The sequence below is a fragment of the Oncorhynchus keta genome, chromosome 23 (genome assembly GCF_023373465.1).
Source record: "Oncorhynchus keta strain PuntledgeMale-10-30-2019 chromosome 23, Oket_V2, whole genome shotgun sequence".
Taxonomy (NCBI): Eukaryota; Metazoa; Chordata; class Actinopteri; order Salmoniformes; family Salmonidae; genus Oncorhynchus; species Oncorhynchus keta.
This window is the reverse complement of record NC_068443.1, coordinates 31,634,254-31,657,799: the sequence shown is the minus strand read 5'-3', so window position 1 is coordinate 31,657,799 and position 23,546 is coordinate 31,634,254. Positions and strand designations below refer to the sequence as shown.

The 23,546-nt window shown below is 42.5% G+C and overlaps 1 protein-coding gene and 1 long non-coding RNA gene across 3 annotated transcripts; one reads left to right on the top strand and one right to left on the bottom strand.

The window, feature by feature from the left end:
- Positions 1-556: 556 nt before the first annotated feature.
- LOC118402171 (uncharacterized) lies at positions 557-2,460 on the bottom strand. Its single transcript, XR_008077442.1, has 3 exons — positions 2,041-2,460; positions 991-1,077; positions 557-884 (listed from the first exon to the last, which is right to left on the bottom strand). It is a non-coding gene; the product is annotated as an uncharacterized LOC118402171 (long non-coding RNA).
- On the top strand, positions 1,501-20,938 carry LOC118402170 (cAMP-responsive element modulator). Of its 2 annotated transcripts, XM_035800165.2 has the most exons (8): positions 1,501-1,657; positions 4,785-4,905; positions 5,183-5,314; positions 6,119-6,210; positions 8,297-8,439; positions 8,937-9,113; positions 18,284-18,446; positions 18,814-20,938. In XM_035800165.2, the coding sequence occupies exons 2-8, from the start codon at positions 4,789-4,791 to the stop codon at positions 18,956-18,958; spliced, it is 969 nt and encodes a 322-aa protein (XP_035656058.1). In that variant the 5' UTR covers positions 1,501-1,657; positions 4,785-4,788; the 3' UTR covers positions 18,959-20,938. The 2 variants fall into 2 exon arrangements, with proteins under 2 accessions (XP_035656058.1, XP_035656059.1); XM_035800166.2 differs by lacking the exons at positions 1,501-1,657; positions 4,785-4,905; positions 5,183-5,314; ... (1 more) ...; positions 8,297-8,439; positions 8,937-9,113 and adding an exon at positions 13,713-13,871.
- The last annotated feature ends 2,608 nt before the right edge of the window (positions 20,939-23,546 follow it).

Genomic DNA, 23,546 nt, shown 5'->3' with positions numbered 1-23,546 from the left:
GCTAAACCACTGAAACTGGTACCTTACCCATATGGTTTAAGTTGGCACTGGAAGAAAGGAAAGAGGCTGGAGAGGTGTTTTCAAACTAAGGTAGCATTCATTAAAGGTTAATCACGTTTTCTGGTACTCCTATTCTGTTTGGTGGTGCGAACTTTTAAAAGTTGGGAGCACCAGTGCTACCAATGAAAACGTGAATAGTCTAGTTCAATCTTGCCCATTGTATTGACTGTCAATACATTAGTAGCCTTGAGTGAATGAGAGCAACAGTTCAATCCAGAGCCAGTCAGGTAAATAATAGCTGTTAGTCAATGAACTGTGGACCTACTTTGGAGGTCAAATTCAGATGTATCCAAACGTTCTATTTAGTTTTCTGTAAAATATTGCCATAGAGCTCGCCCGCGTGTAGTCCTAAAACCCCGGAAATAAGTTTTGTTCTATAAGATAATAGCAGTCAGTTAACATGATCCTTATGAATCCTGTATGTGGTTTTTGGACTCCCGAGTAGCGCACTGCATCTTTAGCGTCCCCACCCCTCTCCCCCCGCACAGTTGTGAGCTATATGTATATATATATTTATTTTTACACAACAAATTTATGTCGGGAAAATAAAAAGGTGAGACTAATCTACGCCAGTTCTGATGAAAACCTCAGGGCATATAGCCTTGCTCCACCACTCCCTCCTTCCTTGCATGGCTCTTCCACCAATCCATTAGTTTTTTTTATGGACAGAAAAGAGCAGAAGTTCTGAGCTGTCCGGTCAGGTCCATTTGTCTATTATCCAGGCTGTTTCACAATCGGCCGTGATTGGGAGTCCCACAATTGGCCCAGTGTCGTCCGGGCTTGGCCTTCCATTGTAAATACGAATGTGTTCTTAACTGGCTTGCCTAGTTAATTAAAGGTTACACATTAAATTCTTCAAAATTTACAAAAAGTGAAGTTTGCCGATGAAGATGATCTCATAATACGAAACATAAGCCTGTGTTCACAAACCTTATTTTCGGAGTTTATCCAAATACCATACAAAAACGCCATTAATTTCCCCCATAGGCTTTGTCCAACGAATGGCGGAGTTAGTGCCTGTAAAAAGACGCCATTACCAATTCGCTATATAAATAGTAGCTTACATTTCCAATGCAGTGTTTTCTTCTCCTTTACAACCACTAGATGGCACATTTGGGTAATATTTAAATACTGTACGTAACAGGTTAGGCCTCCAAAATATGAACAAAATATACATGTCAAACTATTTAGTATGTAACGTTACTGTGCATATGGGATGGATGAGATAATTACAGAATGCATGGTCTACTCTTAAAGTATTGTTCACTTTGTCAGTAACCTATTGATTTTGATATACGGTATCAAAAAGGTTAAATATAAGTGAATTATAACATGTTTTTACGAGTCTTGCAGTACATTGCTGTCTAGAGTCATACAATTGTAGAACACTTATATTTGTTGTCCTCAATCTACAGTAATGTGTAAAGCTCCTCCCATGTGTAGTTTTTTCCCCTGTGGTGTTCAGTTGGAGAGGACGAGCGCTTGGTCGACATTTTAGCACTGCATCATCAAGACTGACGTGGGGAATACGTGGGCAGAGGGTCGAGCCATCCACTCCTACCATAATTAGTGACGAGTCTGACTACGTAAAACTTTGGTAAGTTATTACACGGTAGACTAGTCGTGGGACTCGTTCTGAAGAAAAAAAGTAGAGCCAACAAAACAGAAAGATCACCGTTTACAATGACGCATGGACAAACTTCCAATTTGTCAGTTGAATCTACAGGCTAATGACAATGTTAGCTAAAGCTAGTTGCTAGCTCTGGTTACGTGGACAATCTCCTTCCTGTGTGTTAGCCAGCTGAACTACTTTATGCATTGACACGAATGGAACAGTTTGCTCGCTTGCTAACTAACGTTAAACTGGCATAGACAGAGTGAATTGGCTTGCCAGCCAGCGTCCGTATTACTTAAAAAAAACTAGAAGCTGTCTGCTACTAGCTAACGTTAGTTACGTGAGAAATAACGTTTGCTATCCACCTTTCGTGCTTTTCGGTGTTACATCGCAGTTTCTCTGGAGCGTTTGTCTTCAGCTGCATAAATTACTCTACTCGATTCGCGTTCATTTTTTTGGGAAAGGTAACGTCGGTCAGCCAGTTTACGAAAAAAAAATACCCTGTTAATAAATGTACCCAAAGTATATCTGGTTTAGGTGCTGAATATGGCTACAGATGTTATAAGCTAGCTCGCGACAAATGAACAATTTCAGAGTGACAGCATCGAAACTCTGGACCCTCCCCTTTTGTATTCAGACAGGCATGCGGCTGTCTTTGCTTCATGGGAGTTTTTCCGGGGGGCACAGCTCTGACTGGGGAAAATCTTTTGGAACTGTTATCCAACTCGGAATTCCAACTCAGGAACCCTGGTTTCTTTATAGCGCTCCGACATGAAGATCACCGACTGTTTTAGAACTCGTTTTTCCCCCCGGAGGGCCCAGTTGACTTGAAAGCACCATAAAAAAAATGGAAAACATGAACCAAGCAAACGCAACAATCACGTTTCACACAATGTTTAATTGAATATATTAATTTGAATTAAATCAAACGTTTATGTGTTTCATGTAATGCATTTGTCACTGAAGGGGTTTGTCTGTACCCAGCGTACACAGTAGGCCACTGTAATCAAAAGCCCTCGAATTGATGGCATTTGTTCTCCAACATGCAAATACACTAGGTATTCCTTGCATTTCTTTAAAGTGTGTATCCCAGTTTAATCAATATGTTTACAGCACAGGAGGACCCTAACACAATACTTTAACTAATGGCCTCCCAAGTGGCGTAGCGATCTAATGTACTGCATCTCAGTGCAAGAGGCATCACTACAGACCCTTGTTCGATCCCAGGCTGTATCACAACTGGCCGTGATTGGGAGTCCCATAGGGCGGTGCGCAATTGACCGAGCGTCGTCTGGGTTAGGTTTTGACCGGGGTAGGCCGTCATTGTAAATAAAAATTTGTTCTTAACTGATTTGCCTAGTTAAATAAAACAAATGTGCAAACAGTTCTGTTACATATTCTTATGCATTCCTTTACACTTGTGTGTATAAGGTATTTGTTGTGAAATTGTTAGATTACTTGTTAGATATTACTGCATGGTTGGAACAAGAAGCACAAGCATTTTGCTACACTCACATTAACATCTGCTAACCATGTGTATGTGACCAATAAAATTTGATTTGATTTTGATGGCAGCCCAATCAACCAGCACTGTTTTTGAGTAATCAGGCAGTTGTTCTGTACAAATGACAACATGAATTGCTTTAATCTAAAGATATAATATTGAAATAGTCTTGGACTTGCATTTCCCAAAGGGAGCATCATTTGTTCTTATATAATTATCTATTAGGGTGGCTTTCTGTGCACTTTTCAGCAGCCATGGCATCACCTAGGTGGGTGCTACATGTTTTGGCAATGTTCCAATCCAACTCATTATAGAATTCCATTCTTAATGTCACTGCGCAAGTGAAAAGTGATTAGTGCTTTTTTGGGTTGATTCGATTACAAAAAAATCATGGTTTTCGGTTTTGATTTTTATTTTTTTTATGGGGATTGAATGCTAAATAAAACAAATGAATTAATGTCCCATGATGGGAAAGGGGGATACCTAGTCAGTTGTACAACTGAATGTCTTCAACTGAAATGTGTCTTACGTATTTAAACCGATCCCTCTGAATCAGAGAGGCGCGGGGGGCTGCCTTCATCAACATCCACTTCTTTGGCGCCCGGGGAACAGGGGGTAACTGAGTTGCAGAATGACAGATTTTTACCTTGTCAGCTCGGGGATTCGATCCAACGACCTTTGTAGTGACTGTCCATTACTGCTAATCACTTATTAACCATTTTAATCACTTTACTTTAATAAAATGTTTCAGTTGTGTATATCACATTTGTTTTATTTCATTCCAAGTCATCATCTCTATAGAGCTGCTGCCTATGATGTTTGACAAAATCACAGTTTTAGTAGTTCTTCAAAGTAAATGAGGCATACTTTTATGACTGCTGAATACCAACTATCAATCACTTAGATCATGTATTTTTAAGGTAAAGATACCTCGCGAAGCAACTTATTTCTATCCCTCTTGATCGCACATTCTCTCTCCCTGTCTGCTCCACAGACTGGACAAGTAGGTGGGCGAACAATGGATTATGGTCATTGTAGTTAATTACCACGTTTTCTGCGCTCAACTATTTTAGAATATTGGCCTGTTGGAAACTGCAACTCTATACTACATCGCACAGTTCAGGCTTGATCTGATTATCTCTAAAGAAACTGTACCGAGAGCACGCACAGATTCTTTTTTTAATGGAATTAAAGTAATTGAACCTACGTTGCTCAATTAGTTGTTTAAAAACAGAAAAATAACCAACATTTTGGTTAATTGTTCAGTAATACCCTACACATTTTTGTTGTAGTTTAATTCATTTTTTTTCATTGAAATATGGATTCATGGCACAGTGGAATTTTTTATTGAGTGCAGACACAATTTAGAATGAGATTTTGATGTAATATGAGTTGGTGTGGAGTGTTTTCTTATGCTTTATTGCTTTATAGTCAATTGCAAGTGATCACTCAGAAAAATGTGACAACCAATTTCCTTTGTAATGATACAAAACATAAAAAAATATAAATTAATCGACTACAAGCTACAGGAAGAGTGAAAATAAGGATACATGAAAAAATTGTGAACTTCCCCTTCAATTGTGCTCAATTTCCTGACATATCCAGTCCGATGACCATGGACACAGCGGTTGCGTCATCACAGCAGGATGGAAGTGTTGATTACTCTCTGTCTGATGAAGAACCAAGTCAGAGCGAATCCAACTCACCGACTGCTGTACTTACTCAGGTAGCACCTTTTGTGTAGTGTGTGTTGTGGCCATTATCACTCATCACTCATCACTCTTATATTCAGAGATGCATCAGGGTCTAAAGCCTGGTTCCAGTTATGTTGGTGCTCTTGCTAACTCCATTTCTCATTGTCAAGCCAAACACAACAATAAATGACAAGGAGTTGGCATGATGGCACAAACAAGCTAATTTAGACACACTGATGCTGGAGCATCCTTTTCTCAAATATTGTTAATAGGTAGTAAAACAATTGAACGTCTCTTGTTTTTCTCCAGGTTTCCGGAACAGGAGACTCCGCTGGCATGACAGTGGTGCAGTTACCTGTTGAGCAGACAGTTCAGGTCCAGGCTGTCATCCAGGCTCCTCAGGCCTCTGTCATCCAGTCACCACAGATGCAGACTGTACAGGTAGCTACTAGAGCTCAATCCCTTCCTTATACCCTCAGGTTGGGTCCCAACTTGCATCTCCTTTCCTATAGTTCACTACTTTTGTCATTGGGGATGGAGCCTCAAGGGTCGATCGTCTTGGCTCAATACAGTAATTCAGTAGTTGTTTTTTTCCTCGTAGAACAATTCCAGAATGGTTTTAGGGACTTGTAGCTGTAGTTTGTTAACCTGAGTGCCAGTCTGTCCCATCATGCCAAATTCTTGTCACTCTTTGTCATGTCGTTGATAATGACAGCAATGGAGTTAGGAAGAGCACAGACATATCTGGGGCCAGGCTAGTAGTTTCTGATGTTGTGTATCAGTGATGCCAAGGATGTAACAAAGGGTATCTTCACATCTACAGGTGTGGGTGTTCTGGCTCTAATGCAGCAACCTCTCTTAATTGGCCTTGTCTGAGAAATGGAATCTGTGATTTAAGCTAATCAGTTTGACCTTCATGCACCGGATGTTGTATTGTGTCTGGCAGTCTCTTAGAAAACACACTGTCTGCTTGCATTCGACAAATCAGCACGTCACGCTCATTTTCCTTTTTTTCTCTAAATCACACTCCCCAACAAAGAATGAGTCACAAATGGCACTCTATTCCCTATAGTGCACTACCTTTGACTAGAGCCATGTGAATAGGGCAATAGGGTGTTATTTGGGACACAACCTGAGATTTATACTGTTTTGGAAAGACTTTTATGTTTCAGTATTCAGTAAGGTATTTTAAAATGGAGGGAGGTGGCCCTACACAGTGTCTATGCATGACTTTTTTTGCTCCAGATCACCTCTATAGCTGGGCTTGAAGGTGGGGAGTCGGCAGTCACAGACACACAGAAAAGAAGAGAGATTCTCTCAAGACGCCCATCTTATCGGTAGGCAGACATGAAAACATTGCAAATATAAAAATTGTATGTGTCCCAAAGGACACCCTATTCCCTATATAGTGTATTACTTTTGACCAGACATCTATGGGCCCTGGTTAAAAGTAGTGCACTATAAATGGAACAGGGTGTAAGTTTATATATTTGGGGCAGCACGTAGTGTAGCAGTTAGGAGTGTTGGGCCAAAAGGCCACTGGTTTGAATACCCGATCCGACTAGGTAAAAAATATGTCTGTGCTCTTCAACAAGGCACTTAACCCTAATTGTTCCTGTAAGTCGCTCTGGATAAGAGCGTCTGCTAAATGACAACATTTTAATATACAGTTCAATCGGAAAGTATTCAGACCGCTCGACCTTTTCCACATTTTGATATGTTACAGCCTTATTATAAAATGGATTAAAAACACAAAATATCCTCAATCTACTCACAATACCCCATAATGACAAAGTAAAAACATATTTTAACAAATTTGAAAAAATATAATATTACATTTAAATAAGTATTCAGAACCTTTATTCAGTACTTTGATGAAGCACCTTTGGCAGCGATTACAGCCTAGAGTCTTCTTGGGTATGATGCTACATGCTTGGTACACCTGTATTTGGGGTTTCTCCCATTCCCCTCTGCAGATCCTCTCAAGCTCTGTCAGGTTGGATGAGGAGCATCGCTGCACAGCTATTTTCAGGTCTCTCCAGAGATGTTTGATTGGGTTCAAGTCTAGGCTCTGGCTGGGCCACTCAAGGAAGCCACTCCTGCGATGTCTTGGCTGCGTTGTCTTGGCTGTGTGCTTATGATTGTTGTCCTGTTGGAAAGTGAACCGTTGCCCCATTTTGAAGTCCTGAGCGCTCTGGAGGAGGATCTCTCTGTACTTTGCTCCATCTTTGCCTCGATCCTGTCTAGTCTCCCAGTCCATGCCGATGAAAGAAATCCCCACAGTGTGATGCTGCCACCACCATTCTTCACCATGTGGATGGCTAGGTTTCCTCCAGACGTGACACTCGGCATTCATGCCAAAGTGTTGAATTTTGGTTTCATCAGACCAGAGAATCTTGTTTCTCATGGTCTGAGAGACTTTAGGTGCAGTTTGGCAAACTCCAAACAGGCTGTCATGTGCCTTTTACTGAGGAGTGGCTTCCGTCTGGCCACTCTACCAAAAAGGACTGATTGGTGGAGTGCTGCAGAGATTGTTGTCCTTCTGGAAAGGTTCTCCCGTCTCCACAAAGGAACTCTAGAGCGCTGTCAGAGTGACTATCAGATTCTTGGACACATCCCTTACCAAGGCCGTTCTCCCCCGATTGCTCAGTTTGGCCGGGCAGCCAGTCTTGGTGGTTCCAAACTTCTTTGATTTTAAGAATGTTGGAGGCCACTGTGTTCTTGGGGACCTTCAATGCTGCAGAAATGTTTTGGTACCCTTCCCCAGCCTCAACACAATCCTGTCTCTGAGCTTGGTTTTTGCTCAGACATGCACTGTCAACTGTGGGACCTTATATAGACAGATGTGTGCCTTTCTTAATCATGTCCAAACATTTTTTTTTTTAAACTAGTCAGTTAAGAACAAATTCTTATTTACAATGATGGCCAAACCCGGACGACGCTGGGCCAATTGCGTACCGCACTATGGGACTCCCAATCACAGCCGGATGTGATACAACCTGGATTCGAACCAGGGACTGTAGTGACTCCTCTTGAACTTAGATGCAGTGGCTTAGACCGCTGCGCCATTCGGGAGCCACAGGTGGACTCCAAGTTGTAGAAATATCTCAAGGATGATCAATGGAAACAGGATGCACCTGAGCTCAATAGCAAAGGGTCTGAATAGTTAAGGTATTTCTGTTTTTATTTTGAATACTTTTGCAAACATTTCTAAAGGCGTGTTTTCACTTTCATTATGGGGTAGTGTGTGTATATTGCTGAGGATTTTTTTTAAGGGAATCATTTTTAGAATAAGGCTGTAATGTAACAAAATGTGGAGAAAGTCTAGGGGTCTGAATACTTTCCAAAGGCACTGTATAACCATTGACATTTCAAAGCAATCCAAGCAGAGTAGTTTATTACGTGCTTTCCTCTTTCCTTCAGAAAAATCCTCAATGAACTATCAACGGATTCCTCCTCAATTCCAAGAATTGAGGAGGAGAAACCTGAAGATGAGGTTCCACCCTCCAGTGTCTCTTCAGTTCAAGTTCCAACTTCAATCTATCAGACCAGCTGTGGCCAATACAGTGAGTTTCATTAGGCTCTGGTGAAAAGTGGTGCACTATACAAGGAATAGGTTGCCATAGTTGGTACGCAACTATGGTGTAAATGTTGACATGCACTCACTATTGTGACATTAAGTTCTAATATCCACTTTGTGTTATTGTGTAAGAGATCTTAAACTAAGGATTCATTGTGGAGGCTAAATTCATGCATCAATAAGCCAGTCACCCAACCTTACCATCCATAAAGTACAGTACTTTTTTATATTTGAAGAAAACATCTAATCTAATAGATCGAAAGGTGCTGCTTAGAAACGGCTGATAACAGTAATGAGCTATTTGTCGCAGTGGTCAAAAATGCAGAACTGCATGTGACTTTTGTCCCTCGTTGACAAAATAAACTCCCACACCCTTTTACTTCTGCACATTGATTATTCATGTTTTGGTACCTTCTTTAGATTCACACTAACATCCACATATACCTCTGAGTAACCCTTCTAAAAACGTGTGTCCCTCCTCAGTTGCCATCACCCAGGGGGGAGCCATCCAGATAGCCAGCCCAGGCAGTGAGGGCCTCCAGGGTGTACAGTCGCTGGCCATGTCCAACTCTGGTACCCAGATCCTGCAGTACGCAGCCCAGGCAGGGGACTCAGGACAGCAGTTATTCTCTGTGCAAGGTGGCCAGATGGTGATACAAGGTAAGAACTGAACTGAACCCTTTACACTCGTGGGAATTGGCTTATGTGGATACGTCTAAATTAAACTGTTTCTTACAGAGGAAATATGAAAAGCATATACATACGCATGGTCGCAATTGAAAGGGAACAATTTGGAGATTATGGGAAAATGATGAGACCAAAGTTGAGGACACAACAGTTCACCTGACACAAGACTGAATCCAAACACTACAATGTTGATTTTATGTGCATTTTACGTTTACTGTACTTTTCACCTCGTGTTGATAACGAAATCTGAGAATACTGTGGATACATTCAGTAACATGATAAGAATATTCCTGGAACATGTGGGGTAGGTGCAACATAAGGGTTTGAGTGAGAGGATTAACTGGTGTCTCCAAGTGGACACACATCTCTCCAAAGTACACAGTTCCTAAGTCATTTCAATGCACTTTTATGACTCAAAGAAGAGTCTTCAACACTAAGGTGCTTTTTGGAGCTCTTTTAGCTGTGCCGTTGAGGGACTAGAGCAAGCACACTTGTAGTGTTTTTGTTTAGAACACAACCCTGCATCCCCACTATCACACAATTACTGTCGTTGTTTACTCAATCCAAAAACACAATCTGGGTCAGGTAGGAATTATTTAAAATTGTTCTATTGCCAACATGGCTATCTAAATTATCAAATAAATCTTTGTGTTAGGCTTTTACAAGGCAATTCAGAGAAACGGATTGTTATTTTGGTGTGCATAGAAAGGAGTCATGAGTGCCTTCAGGTGTTCCGCAGTGAATTCTCTTCACAACAGGCAAACAGGCTCATTCTGTTCAGAACAACCCAGGGTTTGACGCCATGTCATCTTGTAACTGTACATCAAACATAGTGATCAGGGTAGCCTAGTGGGCGACAGGATAGCCCTCTAACCACTAGGGTAGCCTAGTGGATAGTGTTGGACTAGTAACCGAAAGGTTGCAAGTTCAAATCCCCGAGCTGACAAGGTACAAATATGTTGTTGTGCCCCTGAACCCACTGTTCCTATGCCGTCATAAAGTCTTAACTGACTTTCCTAGTTAAATAAAGGTCAAATAAAAACGTGACATGAGTTTTATGATATGGAAATGTGAAATTTGGAATCACAGTGTTTGGCCTGCTTGTATGACATCAAAGTGGTATTTATTATAATCCTCAATGTCTCCAAAATACATAGAGCCCTTTTCATTTACAGGATTTCCCTCACTCAGACAACCCAAAATCTGCAAAAGTTGCCCAATTAGAGGGAGGGATGGGGGCAACTTCTTGTTGTGTGCGGTGCTCAAGTTCAGAACGGCTTGTCAGTCAAAACCCATACAGCACTGTGAAGCACAGAGCCTGAGCTCTGATGTCATACATAGTATGTTACTGTACAGACACTGCGTTTCAATTTAGTTACTAATCAGTGCCCAAATGTGCCTTTTTCAACCTGAACACGGACGGGTATGAGTGTAAAGGGCTACATGAACTCCAAACTCTTTATGTCCCAAATGGCATGCTGTTCCCTAAATCAGGATGTTTTTATTTTATTGTCCAGTGTTGGTGATCACGTGCCCACTGGAGCCGCTTCTTCTTGTTTTTAGCTAATAGGAGTGGAATCCGGTGTGTGGTCGTCTGCTGCAATAGCCCATCCGTGACAAGGACCGACTAGCCCACCCGTGACTCACACCGACTAGCCCACCCGTGACTCGGACCGACTAGTCCACCCGTGACTCGGACCGACTAGCCCACCCGTGACTCGGACCGACTAGCCCACCCGTGACTCGGACCGACTAGCCCACCCGTGACTCGGACCGACTAGCCCACCCGTGACTCACACCGACTAGCCCACCCGTGACTCGGACCGACTAGCCCACCCGTGACTGAGCCCTTCCGTGACCGCACCTAGCCCACCCGTGACTCGGACCGACTAGCCCACCCGTGACTCGGACCGACTAGCCCACCCGTGACTCGGACCGACTAGCCCACCCGTGACTCGGACCGACTAGCCCACCCGTGACTCGGACCGACTAGCCCACCCGTGACGGACCGACTAGCCCATCCGTGACTCACCGACTAGCCCTTCCGTGACCGGACCGACTAGCCCACCCGTGACTCGGACCGACTAGCCCATCCGTGACTCGGACCGACTAGCCCGTGACTCCGTGACGTGACAAGGACCGACTAGCCCTTCCGTGACTCACACCGACTAGCCCACCCGTGACTCGGACCGACTAGCCCTCCCGTGACTCGGACCGACTAGCCCTCCCGTGACTCGGACCGACTAGCCCACCCGTGACTCGGACCGACTAGCCCACCCGTGAGCCCACCCGGACCGACTAGCCCACCCGTCGGACTAGCCCACCCGGACCCTAGCCCACCCGTGACTCGGACCGACTAGCCCACCCGTGACTCGGACCGACTAGCCCACCCGTGACTCGGACCGACTAGCCCACCCGTGACTCGGACCGACTAGCCCACCCGTGACTCGGACCGACTAGCCCACCCGTGACTCGGACCGACTAGCCCACCCGTGACTCGGACCGACTAGCCCACCCGTGACTCGGACCGACTAGCCCACCCGTGACTCGGACCGACTAGCCCACCCGTGACTCGGACCGACTAGCCCTTCCGTGACTCGGACCGACTAGCCCTTCCGTGACTCGGACCGACTAGCCCTTCCGTGACTCGGACCGACTAGCCCTTCCGTGACTCGGACCGACTAGCCCTTCCGTGACTCGGACCGACTAGCCCATCCGTGACTCGGACCGACGAGCCCTTCCGTGACTCGGACCGACGAGCCCTTCCGTGACTCGGACCGACGAGCCCTTCCGTGACTCGAACCGACGAGCCCTTCCGTGACTCGGACCGACTAGCCCATTTGCTTTGCTAGTGTTTTCAGTCTTTTATGTCTAGCAACTAAATGTTTTTATATTAAAATATAAAAAATAAAAAAAAATGCTCAGAACTTAGGTGGCCAAATAAAATAACCTGAAAGCCAAATTCGGCCTGCGGGCCCCCAGTTTGGGAACACTGCCCTATATAATGCAATACTTTTGACCAGGACCCATGGGAAATAGGGTTCACATTTTGGACGCAGTCTGAACTTTATAACCATCTGGTCTTTCTGTCCTTAGGATTCCTAGTTATTTCATTAGATTACATTAAAATAGTGTGATTCATTAACTCATGGGTTTGCATTCATTTAGCAGAAGAACAGAAGAAGGCTCTCTAAGTGGCTGGAGCATGACTAGTTTTTCTCAAAGAAATGTCAATCATGGTTGGTTGACCCTGTAATGTTACTTACAGTACCATGCAACCAGTGTCATGATTTAACAATAGAGTATACACTACCGTTCAAAAATGTGGGGTCACTTAAAAATGTCCTTGTTTTTGAAAGAAAAGCAAACATTTCTGTCCATTTAATAGGCCAGCATCCCGGAGTCGCCTCTTCACTTTTGACACTGCGGGTACTATTTAATGAAGCTGCAGTTGAGGACTTGTCAGGCGTCTGTTTCTCAAACTAGATACTCTAATGTACTTGTCCTCTTGCTTAGTTGTGCACCAGGGCCTCCCATTCCTCTTTCTATTCTGGTTAGAGCCAGTGTGCACTGTTCTGTGAAGGGAGTTGTACACAGCGTTGTACGAGATCTTCAGTGTCTTGGCAATTTCTCGCATGGAAAAGCCTTCATTTCTCAGAACAAGAATAGACTGACAAGTTTTGGAAGGAAGTTATTTGTTTCTGGCCATTTTGAGCCTGTAATCGAACCCACAAATGCTGATGCTCTATATACCCCGTTTTTCTAAAAAGGACAGTTTTATTGCTTCTTTAATTAGCACAACAGTTTTCAGCTGTGCTGACATAATTGCAAAAGGGTTTTCTAATGATCAATTAGCCTTTTAAAATTATAAACTTGGATTAACTAACACAATGTGCCATTGGAACACAGGAGTGATGTTTGCTGATAATGGGCCTCTGTACGCCTATGTAGATATAACATTTAAAAAATCAGCCGTTTCCAGCTACAATAGTCATTTACAACATTAACAATGTCTGCACTGTATTTCTGATCTATTTGATATTATATTAATGGATGAAAAATTAGATTTTCTTTCAAAAACAAGGACATTTCTAAGTGAGCCCAAACTTTTGAATGGTAGTGTATGTTAATGGTTTTAGATAGTTCAGAGCATTGTAATGTTTTCCCTTAAATGTCAGTTTCCCTGTATTTCAATGGTACTTCTTTACAGCTGGACTTATTTTCCAGAGAAACGGATGAAAAACCTTAATCCTAACAAGTAGCAAAAGCCAATCCCCAGGGACTGCTTCAATCAGGGTGCTCACATTAGTACTACGACTGCTGTTATTTGGGCACACTAACCTCCTGTTTGATCTCCGTTGCCTAGTTGCGTCATAGAGTCTAAAAATATCCAGCTATCCCTCCCTGCGTCTTTCCTTCCCTCCCCCCTGCCTCGCTGCATTGTGTTGCTCCACTTTAGCATTTGATCCAGGAGAAGAGCAGGGGGAGGGGCCTAGCGGCAGAATGTCTTATTGACTTCAGCAGCGCCAGTGATGTCATTGTGATGTCAATGTCCCTAATTGTAATTTTGTGCAAAGTTGATGGGTGACCCCTCCATGTAGAGAACAGGCAGAGCGAGACACACACAGGCAGATAGAAAGACAGTCTAATAAAGACAGAGAAAGTGTCTGGTTCTGTGGAGCCTGTGTTGAGTAGAATATATGGCTGTTACTGGAGATGAGACTGAATCAGGTATGGAACTGTCGTTTTTAAGTTTTCCTTTCTAAGTGTTTCTCAGACTTCGATTTTCATAGAAAATGAAATGTTGCATGCTGGCAGTAATTGAAAATGTATAGCTTCATTGTTGTACAATTCAGATATCAATCTATCTGCATCGTCTATATTTCGACGGCTAAATACATCATTTTGATACATTTTGTTTTTGGGAGGAATGACTAAAGTTGGGTTGGTCAAATGTCTTTACAGAACTTTTAAGCATTGATAAAAACGTGTATGTAGTCTACCAAAGGTTCGCTTGGAGTCTTCAGAGTATTTTCTCAAGATACTGAGTGTTTAAGGGAAAAGAGGAAACCAATAGCAAACTGAGACGTGCACTGACTGAGGGTTAATAGCTAGCTACCATAGAGGCACATTGCCCACAGTTCTTTCTGAGACTTGTACACCTTGCAAGAGGACTGTATAATTACCATTCAACATTCCTGTAGTGAAAAGCTAGACATAACTGTTGACCGAACAAGGCGGTAAGTGTTTGGTTAGCTTGCTCAATCCGCCAGTACCGGTCTGTCTGCCCCCTGAAATGCTCAAACAGAATGCTTCTCTGGATCAGCGAGTGTGAGGGGTGGTGGATGTGTGTTGACGTCAATCCGGTTTCCTGGAAGCAGATCTGGGCAGGGAAATGAAAATGTGTCGAGTGAGACCCAGATTGACGTCAGCAGGGAGTCATGCTGTGATTAGGCTACAGACAGAACAGAGCCCTCTGAGAGCAGTGAGCACAGCGTAGGCAATGCCAGTTTTAGTAATCCACTCAGATGACGACAGAGAGAGAAGAGCTCAGCCTGGTGTAGCCCCTCACATCTGCAGGCTGATGCTTGCTCACTCATGCGTTAAAACACTAGTGCAGTGGTAGCATTTGGGCTATTATCAAGTCATAAATGTTACCAATTTTGTTTTTTGTGAAAGCATAGTTGTTTTGTATAAGTGTTTGTTCTTGCCATATAGGTGCCTTCAGAAAGTATTCATACCCCTTGATTTATTCCACGTTGTTATACAGCCTGAATTCAAAATTGATGAAAAAAGAAATCTTACCAATCTACACACAATATCCAATGACAATGTGAAAAGATGTTTTTAGACATTTTTACAAATGTATTGAAAATGAAATACTGAAATGTCTAATTTACATAAGTATTCACACGCCTGAGTCAGTACATGTTAGAATCACCGTATTCTTTAAACAATTCTTCAAGCTCTGTCAAGTTGTTTGTTGATTTTTTTTTTGCAGATTTAAAACTGTAATTAGGCATATCAGGAACATTCAATGTAGTCTTGGTAAGCATCTCCATTGTTTTAGGTTATTGTTCTGCTGAAAGGTTAATTTGTGTCCAGTGTCTGTTGGAAAGTAAACTGAACAAGGTTTTCCTCTAGGATTTTTCCTGTGCTTAGCTCTATTCTGTGTCTCTTCATCCTCCAAAAATCCTAGTCTATGACAGCACCCATAACATGATGCAGCCACCTCCATGCTTGAAAATATGAAGAGTGGTACTCTGTGTGTTGTGTTGGATTTGCCCCAAACATAACACTTTGTATTCAGGTCAAAGTTCATTTCTTTGCCACATTTTTTGCAGTTTTACTTTAGTGCCTTTGCAAACAGGATTATTGTTTTGGAATATTTTTAATCTGTACAGGCTTCCTTCTTTTCATTCTTCACTCTGTCATTTAGGTTAGTATTGTGGAGTAACTAGAATGTTGTTAATCCATCCTCAGTTTTCACATATCAGCCATTAAAGTCACCATAGGCCTCATGGTGAAATCCCTGAGTGGTTTCCTTCCTCTCCTGCAACTGAATTAGAAAGGACACCTGTCTCTTTGTAGTGACTGGGTGTATTGATACACCATCCAAAGTGTAATTAATAACTTCACCATGCTCAAAGGGATATTCGATGTCTGCTTTTTGCTATTTTTACCCATCTCCCAATAGATGCCGTTCTTTGCGAGGCAAGACCTCCCTGGTCTTTGTGGTTGAATCTGTTTGAAATTCACTGCTCGACTGAGGGACCTTACAATTATCTGTATGTGGAGTACAGAGATGAGGTAGTTATTCAAAAATAATGTTAAACACTTATTGCACACAGAGTGAGTCCATGCAACTTATGTGACTTGTTAAGAACATTTTTACATTCTTATTTCGTTTTGCCATAACAAAGGGGTTGAATACTTATTGACTCAAGACATTTCAGCTTTTAGTTTAGTTTTAAAAAATTATATAAAAAAAAATCTTTCTCCCAAATTTTGTGATACCCAATTGGTAGTTATTCTTGTCCCTTCGCTGCAACCCCTACGGACTTGTGAGGAGCAAAGGTTTTCCTCCGAGCCATGCATCCTCCGAAACACGACCCTGCCAAGCCGCACTGCTTCTTGAAACACTGCTCGCTTAACTCGGAAGACAGCCACACCAATGTGTCGGGGGAAACACCGACTGATGTCAGCTTGCAGGTGCCCAGCCCGCCACAGAGAGTCGCTAGAGCGCGATGGGACAAGGAAATCATGGCCAGCCAAACATTCCCCTTACCCAGACAACACTGGGCCAATTGTGCACCGCCTCATAGGTCTCCCAGTCACGGCAGGCTGTGGCACAGCCTGGGATCAAACCCGGGTCTGTAGTGACACCTCAAGCACTGCGACGCATTTGTAAATATGAAAACATAATTACACTTTGACATTATGGGGTATTATGTGTAGGCCAGTGACACGAAATCTAAATTTAATCCATTTTAAATCTGGCTGTAACCCAAAATGTGGAAAAAGTCCAGGGTTGTGAATACTTTCTGAAGGCACTGTAAGCATGATGATAGTTTGTGACAAACATCTTTAGTTTTTTCTCTCCTGTAGTTACGTTGCAGTTACTATTAGAAGAGATTAGAATGGTATTTATCAAAATACCAGCGATCGGATGAGAATCTCAATTTCTAAACCAAGGAGCACATTGGAAATAAGTGTATATTACGCTTTTATGTGTTATCCTTTAAAATGTGTATATATATATATATATGTATTTTGTATGTATTTAAAAAAAAGTGTCTGAAATGTACAGTACCAGTCAAGACACACCTACTCATTCCAGGGTTTTTCTTTATTTTCTACATTGTAGAATAATAGTGAAGACATCAAAACTATGAAATAACACATATGGAATCATGTAACCAAAAAAGTGTATAACAAATCAAAATGTTATATTTGAGATTCTTCAAAGTAGCCACCCTTTGCCTTGATGACTTTTGACTGGTACGGTATATTGGTAAATAGATTAGAGGTATACAGTATAGAAAGTGAGTCGGAATGGGGGATCAAACCGCTCTCTAGGGGTATATGTGGTTCAGGGGCGGCAGCACTACCACTAGACTACCCCCTGGCAACTCTGGGATTTCTTTGTACTTTGAAATTGTTTTTAAATTAATCATCACCAAATAATGTAGGCTGCTATAAGTTAGGCTGTCTCTTCTTTCACTTTTGATGGCAGTTATCCACCCAGTAACCAGATAATGACAATTGTCTTCACATAATTGTAGTAATTAATCCCCCCCACCATTGCACTATAAAGCTAATATGCTCTCTATTCTTTAATGGCAATGTGCATGTTGATAATCTGATAAAGACAAGAACACTGGTTACATAAAAAACCTCTGAACAAGCAGCTTATGACAACCAATCAGTGAAATGGTTTTTAATTGAGTTAGGCCTACTGTGTTGGGCAAGGTGATTGTCTCTCAATCCTGGTTGTTGGTGTTAAGTCACAGGGAATTGGTTAATCTTTTTACAGAGGGGTCAAAGGTGAGGGTTCTTGGCTCTCGTCATGGATCACGCTCTGAATGCATCCCAAATGGCACCATATTCCCTTTATAGTGCACTACTTTTGACCAGGGCCCAGAGGGAATTAGGGTGCCATTTGGGATGAATTCTCACACTCTCCCAATACAGATTTGACAGAACTACTCAGAACTACTCCCTAATTTGGCAGCTGTGCTGTGATCTTAAATCTGTCTAGAAAAATGATCATTTAAATTAGGTTTGTTTTGCTTAGTTCATTTGTGTCTGTTGAAATCTGGGATTGTCTGGTCATTTTAATAGAAAGAGTGGTCAGTTGTTTTTTTGCCATTAAAAGGATTCCCATCTACTTTATTTGTATTTTGAGTTTGTCTAATTTACAGTTGCTTATCCTGTAAATAGATAGATGAGTAATCTTTGATTTGAAGGATTGAGTTAAAAAATACAGTACTTGATTTTCACCCAGCAAGCTAAGTACAGGCGGTCATTACAAGTGAGAATCTGTATTCCGATGTCCTGTCTGTCTCTCTGTGCAAGTGATTAACTTGATTTAAGTAAATTACTATCAAAACTAACCCTGATGTTCTGTCTGTGTTTTCTAGCTGCCACTGGAGATATGCCAGCGTACCAGCTACGTTCGCCCACTTCGGGCCTACCCCAGGGCCTGGTGATGGCTGCGTCCCCAGGCTCCCTGTCCATGCACAGCCCCCCGGTGCACACTGAGGAGGTCACACGCAAGAGGGAGGTCCGCCTCATGAAGAACAGGTGAGACGGATGCAGTTGGCGTCCCAAATGGCACCCTATTCCCTTTACATTTGACCAGAGGCCCTGATCAAAAGTAGTACACAAAAGAGAGTAGGGTGCCTTTTGGGACACAGACACACATTTTACTTGAATTTATCTGAATTTGGCTAACAACTGAGAAAGAGGAATAGATTGCAAAATCATTCATACTCATCTTTCGGTTTCCTCCCTTTCCTGTAGGTTTTAAAGCACCCTTTTGATAATTGGTTAGCAATAAAGGTTGAGTGGATGTTATGTGAATCGTCTGAGGTGTATTTGTTCACTTTTGATTGGTGCTTAGTGCTGGAATTTCTCCCACTGACCATCTCTTTTCCCCTGTTTTCTCTAGGGAGGCTGCACGGGAGTGCCGCAGGAAAAAGAAAGAGTATGTCCGGTGTCTGGAGAACCGTGTGGGCGTGCTGGAAAACCAAAACAAGACCCTCATCGAGGAACTCCGAGCATTAAAGGACATTTACTGCCACAAGAACGAGTAGCTCAGTAGCTGTACTCAGCCTTGTGCCAGGAGAGAGAGATCCTACTAAAATGGCTCATATAGTTCCGTTTACAGACTGACTGCTCTAAAAGACTGGAACAAAAACTACTTTCACTGTCTACTCCGCTTTTTCAGGCCCAGTCACGTTGATACTGCATCAGAGGTTGTCAGGCGGCCATAGGCTTGTGCTCTCCGGGCACAAGTCAAGTCTTGCTCTGGCCCAGGGCCCCTGTCTGTCCTCACTCATGCGCTTGCAAGTGAATACACAAGTGTCGCCCAGCCGCGTTTTGCTTTTGCTATTTTCAGTGAGGCAACCAATGAGAAGCCAGCCTGCAGAGGAAAAGGAAGTACATGTGCTTCCTGAAGGCACACCGCTCACCACCACTGACTCACCACAGTGGAGAAGCAAAAGCTAAAGACCTGCGTTAGAGCCTCATTATCAGCCAGCAAGTTTGTGCAAGCAGACTCACCAGCAAGCCAACCTACCCAAGCCTAAGTGCCAGTCTGTTTATGCTATCATGCCAACTCCTTGTTACTTATTGTCATGTTTGGCTTGACAATGAAACCAATCAAGTTGGCAAGAGCACCAATAGATCTAGGACCAGGCTAAACCTACCCATCTTTACTTTTCACTGCTAGCTAGAGTTGTTCTTATATTTCTATTCTCATCTTGGCTGTTGTCAACATTCCTTTGTGAAATGAGATGAACCTCTTCTTTCAGGACGAAGTGTGTGGACGAGTGAACACACTTTCTACATCATTGAAGTTTTGGAATGCTGTATTTGGCCATTTGAGTCCATTCAAAAATGTTTATGACTTAAAGGTCCAATGCAACTGTTTTTATCTCCATAGCAACTATTTCCTGGGCTACAATAAAGTACCTTACTGTGATTGTTTTCAATTAAAGTGGTGAAAAATAAACCAAAATTTGCTTCTGAGCAAAGAGCTATTTCTCAAGCAAGAATTTAGCTTGGGCTGTCTGGGAGTGGTCTGAGCTGTTATTGGCAGAGAAGTTTGGAACGCTCTTTCTTACAGGTCTAACTAATTTACCACCAGGAAGACCAAAACACCATCCCACAAAAACAGGCTGAAATTTCAGATGTTTTTTTCAAACAGCTCTTCCACTAAAACGGCATTATTGTCATTTAGAAAATGACAATTTCACAGCATTATTCCAACCTCATAGTTTTTTAATTATTTTAAAACACAGGCAAATCTAGTTTTTGACCGCACTGGGCCTTTTAATGTGTTACTTGAATTAATGTAAGACCCGGTGTCAATGATGTATCTAACATGCTAGCTTATTTGTCCTGGGATATAAACATCGGGTTGATATTTTACCTGAAATGCTGAATGGTCCTCTTTACCTGAAAAGTCCTCTACCAAAATGTTTTCTCCTCATCTCTCCTCCTTCAGGCTTCCTTTTTTTCTTCTTGAGACTTCATATGGAGGTTGGAAACCAACATTACACCATTACTACAACCGGCCGGAGTGTGGACCTCAGTTCATCTTTCAATCACCCACATAGGTATATGCACCTAAAATCCAATGAGGAGATTTTAGAGGCAGGACTTGCAGCGTGTTGAGCGTCACAAATAGAACCAAGTTCTATTTTTAGCGCCCGGCTACGCAGTCGCTCGCTAACCCGCGCAATGATTGAATGCCTTTTATGCCTTTTACTTGATGTGCTCTTTTCAAATGGCACAGTTCAATTAAAAAAATAAACATGACATGCCCCTCAGAGGAATTTACATTAAATAATTATATATTTATAGCCATCTGAGGAATCTTATCTCACCAAGACCATGTTGAAATGACTACTGCTATGCTACTCTTTCAAAATGGCTACATTTTCCATTTACTGAATGGCTCACCAATCATTCTCCACTTTGTCTGTCTTGGAACATTACTGTGCTGTGCCAGTATACTGTACACATGTAAAAAAAAAAAAATACAACCACAGAAAGTATTGATGAACTAATGCCTGGGTATTTTGACTGTCTTTGTAAAAAAAATGTATGTGAATTACTTTCTAATAACAGGTTGTAAGTGTCCCAAAATGGCCCCCTATTCCTTTTATAGAGCACCATTTTAACCAGAGTCTTATGGGCCCTGGTCTAAAGTAGTGCACTAAATAAGGAATAGTGTGCCATTTGGGACATGCATAGAGTTCATGACTGCTCTGTTTAAAGGGTATTGCTAATGAATGTCCATGAGAGTACAGACTTGACTGATGAAGCCGCTTCATTTTCTTTTCTCACACCAGTTCTGCTTGCGTGATTTCGCACCCTCCCGCTTGCTTTGAATTTTGTGGTAACCTTTCTTTCCGTTTACATGTATATGTCCTTTGTATGTTGTCATGCCAGTGGTTATACATTTCAGGTGAGATGTCAAATCAGATGAAAAAGAAAATTGATCTCAGTAAATGTTGTTGGATAGATTTGAAGAGCATGTCAAACAGTTGAGCTCTAAACCAGTTGTACAGCGCGCATTAATCCCTGCTATGTTTGTAAATTGTTAAAAAATATATATATATTTCTAATAAAATTTCCAAAAGTTCATACCAGAATAGGAATTTGCAGTGAAAATGTTTAAGATTCATAGTCAGAAATCTATACACTATATGGACTGAAGTCTGTTCAACACAATGCCTTTGGGTTTACCACTGAAATCAGCCTGGTCCCAGATGTGCTCAATGGGATTGAAATCCGGGCTCTTCGCTGGCCATGGCAGAACACTGATGTTCCTGTCCTGCAGGAAATAACGCACAGAACGAGCAGTATGGCTGGTGGCATTGTCAGGCTGGAGTGTCGTGTCAGGATGAGCCTGCAGGAAGGGTACCACATGCGGGAGAAGGTCTTCCCTGAAACGCACAGTGTTGAGATTGCCTGCAATGACAACAAGCTCAGTCCGATGATGCTGTAACACACAGCCCCAGACCATGATGGACCCTCCACCTCCAAATCGATCCCGCTCCAGAGTACAGGCCTCGGTGTAACGCTCATTCCTTTGACGATAAACGCGAATCTGACCATCACCCCTGATGAGACAAACCGCAACTTGTCAATGAAGAGCACTTTTTGTCTGGTCCAGTGACAATGGGTTTGTGCCCATAGGTAACGTTGTTGCCGGTGAGGAGTCTGCCTTACAACAAGCCCTCAGACCAGCCTCTCTCGGCCTATTCCGGACAGTCTGAGCACTGAGGGAGGGATTGTGCGTTCCTGTAACTCAGTCAGTTGTTGTTGCCATCCTGTACCTGTCCCGCAGGTGTGATGTTCGGATGTACCGATCTTTTGCAGGTGTTGTTACACCACTGCGAGGACAATCAGCTGTCCGTCTTGTCTCCCTGTAGCGCTGTCTTAGGCGTCTCTCGGTACGGACATCACAATTCATTGCTCTGGCCACATCTGCAGTCCTCATGCCTCCTTGCAGCATGTCTAAGGCACGTTCACGCAGATGAGCAGGGACCCTGGGCATCTTTCTTTTTGTGTTTTTCAGTCAGTAGAAAGGCCTCTTTTAGTTTTCATAACTGTGACATTAATTGACTACCGTCTGTAAGCTGTTAGTGTCTTCACAACCGTTTCACAGGTGCATGTTCATTGATTGTCTGTGGTTCATTGAACAAGCATGGGAAACAGTGTTTAAACCCTTTACAATGAAGATCTGTTGAAGTTATTTGGATTTTTACAAATTACCTTTGAAAGACCGGGTCCTGAAAAAGGGACATTTATTTTTTTGCTGAGTTTATATGTATTGCAAATTCATAACATATTGTACAAATTGCAACGTATCATACGAAATGGATGGTGGACATCCACAAACCACACGAAAAGTAACATATCATACCAAATGGAGGGAGACACATATACATGTACTATGTTATGTCTATCCTGAGTCTAGGTTGCAGAAAAAACGAGCACAATAATGAATACAAATACTAACCCACATCTAATTTATCTTCACCTTTAAACCTCAACTCTGTCATCACAACATTGTACAACAGACTACTCAACAGAAAACTGTTACACAAAACTTAAACGTTGCCTAGAGCAAATAACCTAAAAACCTCATGTTCCAACATTACATTTTTTATTTAAACCTTATTTGGACAGAGTCATGCTGAGACAAATTCATTATGATAGCCCAGGCATCAGATTGTGATCTATAATCAGCAGGACTCCATATAAGAGAACGATTTACTACCCTTGAAGTCCCAAGGAATATCAGTCACTTATAGAATTATTTCACTGTCTCTATCGTATATGATCTAAATGACAATAAAGGTGTCGTGCTTTTGTAACGGATGTGAAACGGCTAGCTTAGTTAGCGGTGTGCGCTAAATAGCGTTTCAATCGGTTACATCACTTGCTCTGAGACCTTGAAGTAGTAGTTCCCCTTGCTCTGCAAGGGCTGCGGCTTTTGTGGAGCGATGGGTAACGATGCTTCGAGGGTGACTGTTGTCGTTGTGTGCAGAAGGTCCCTGGTTCGCGCCCGGGTATGGGCGAGGGGATGGACGTAAAGTTGTACTGTTACACTTTCATAGAGCAGCAATGCTGTTTATTAATAACTGTTTCTGCTCAACAAACTGC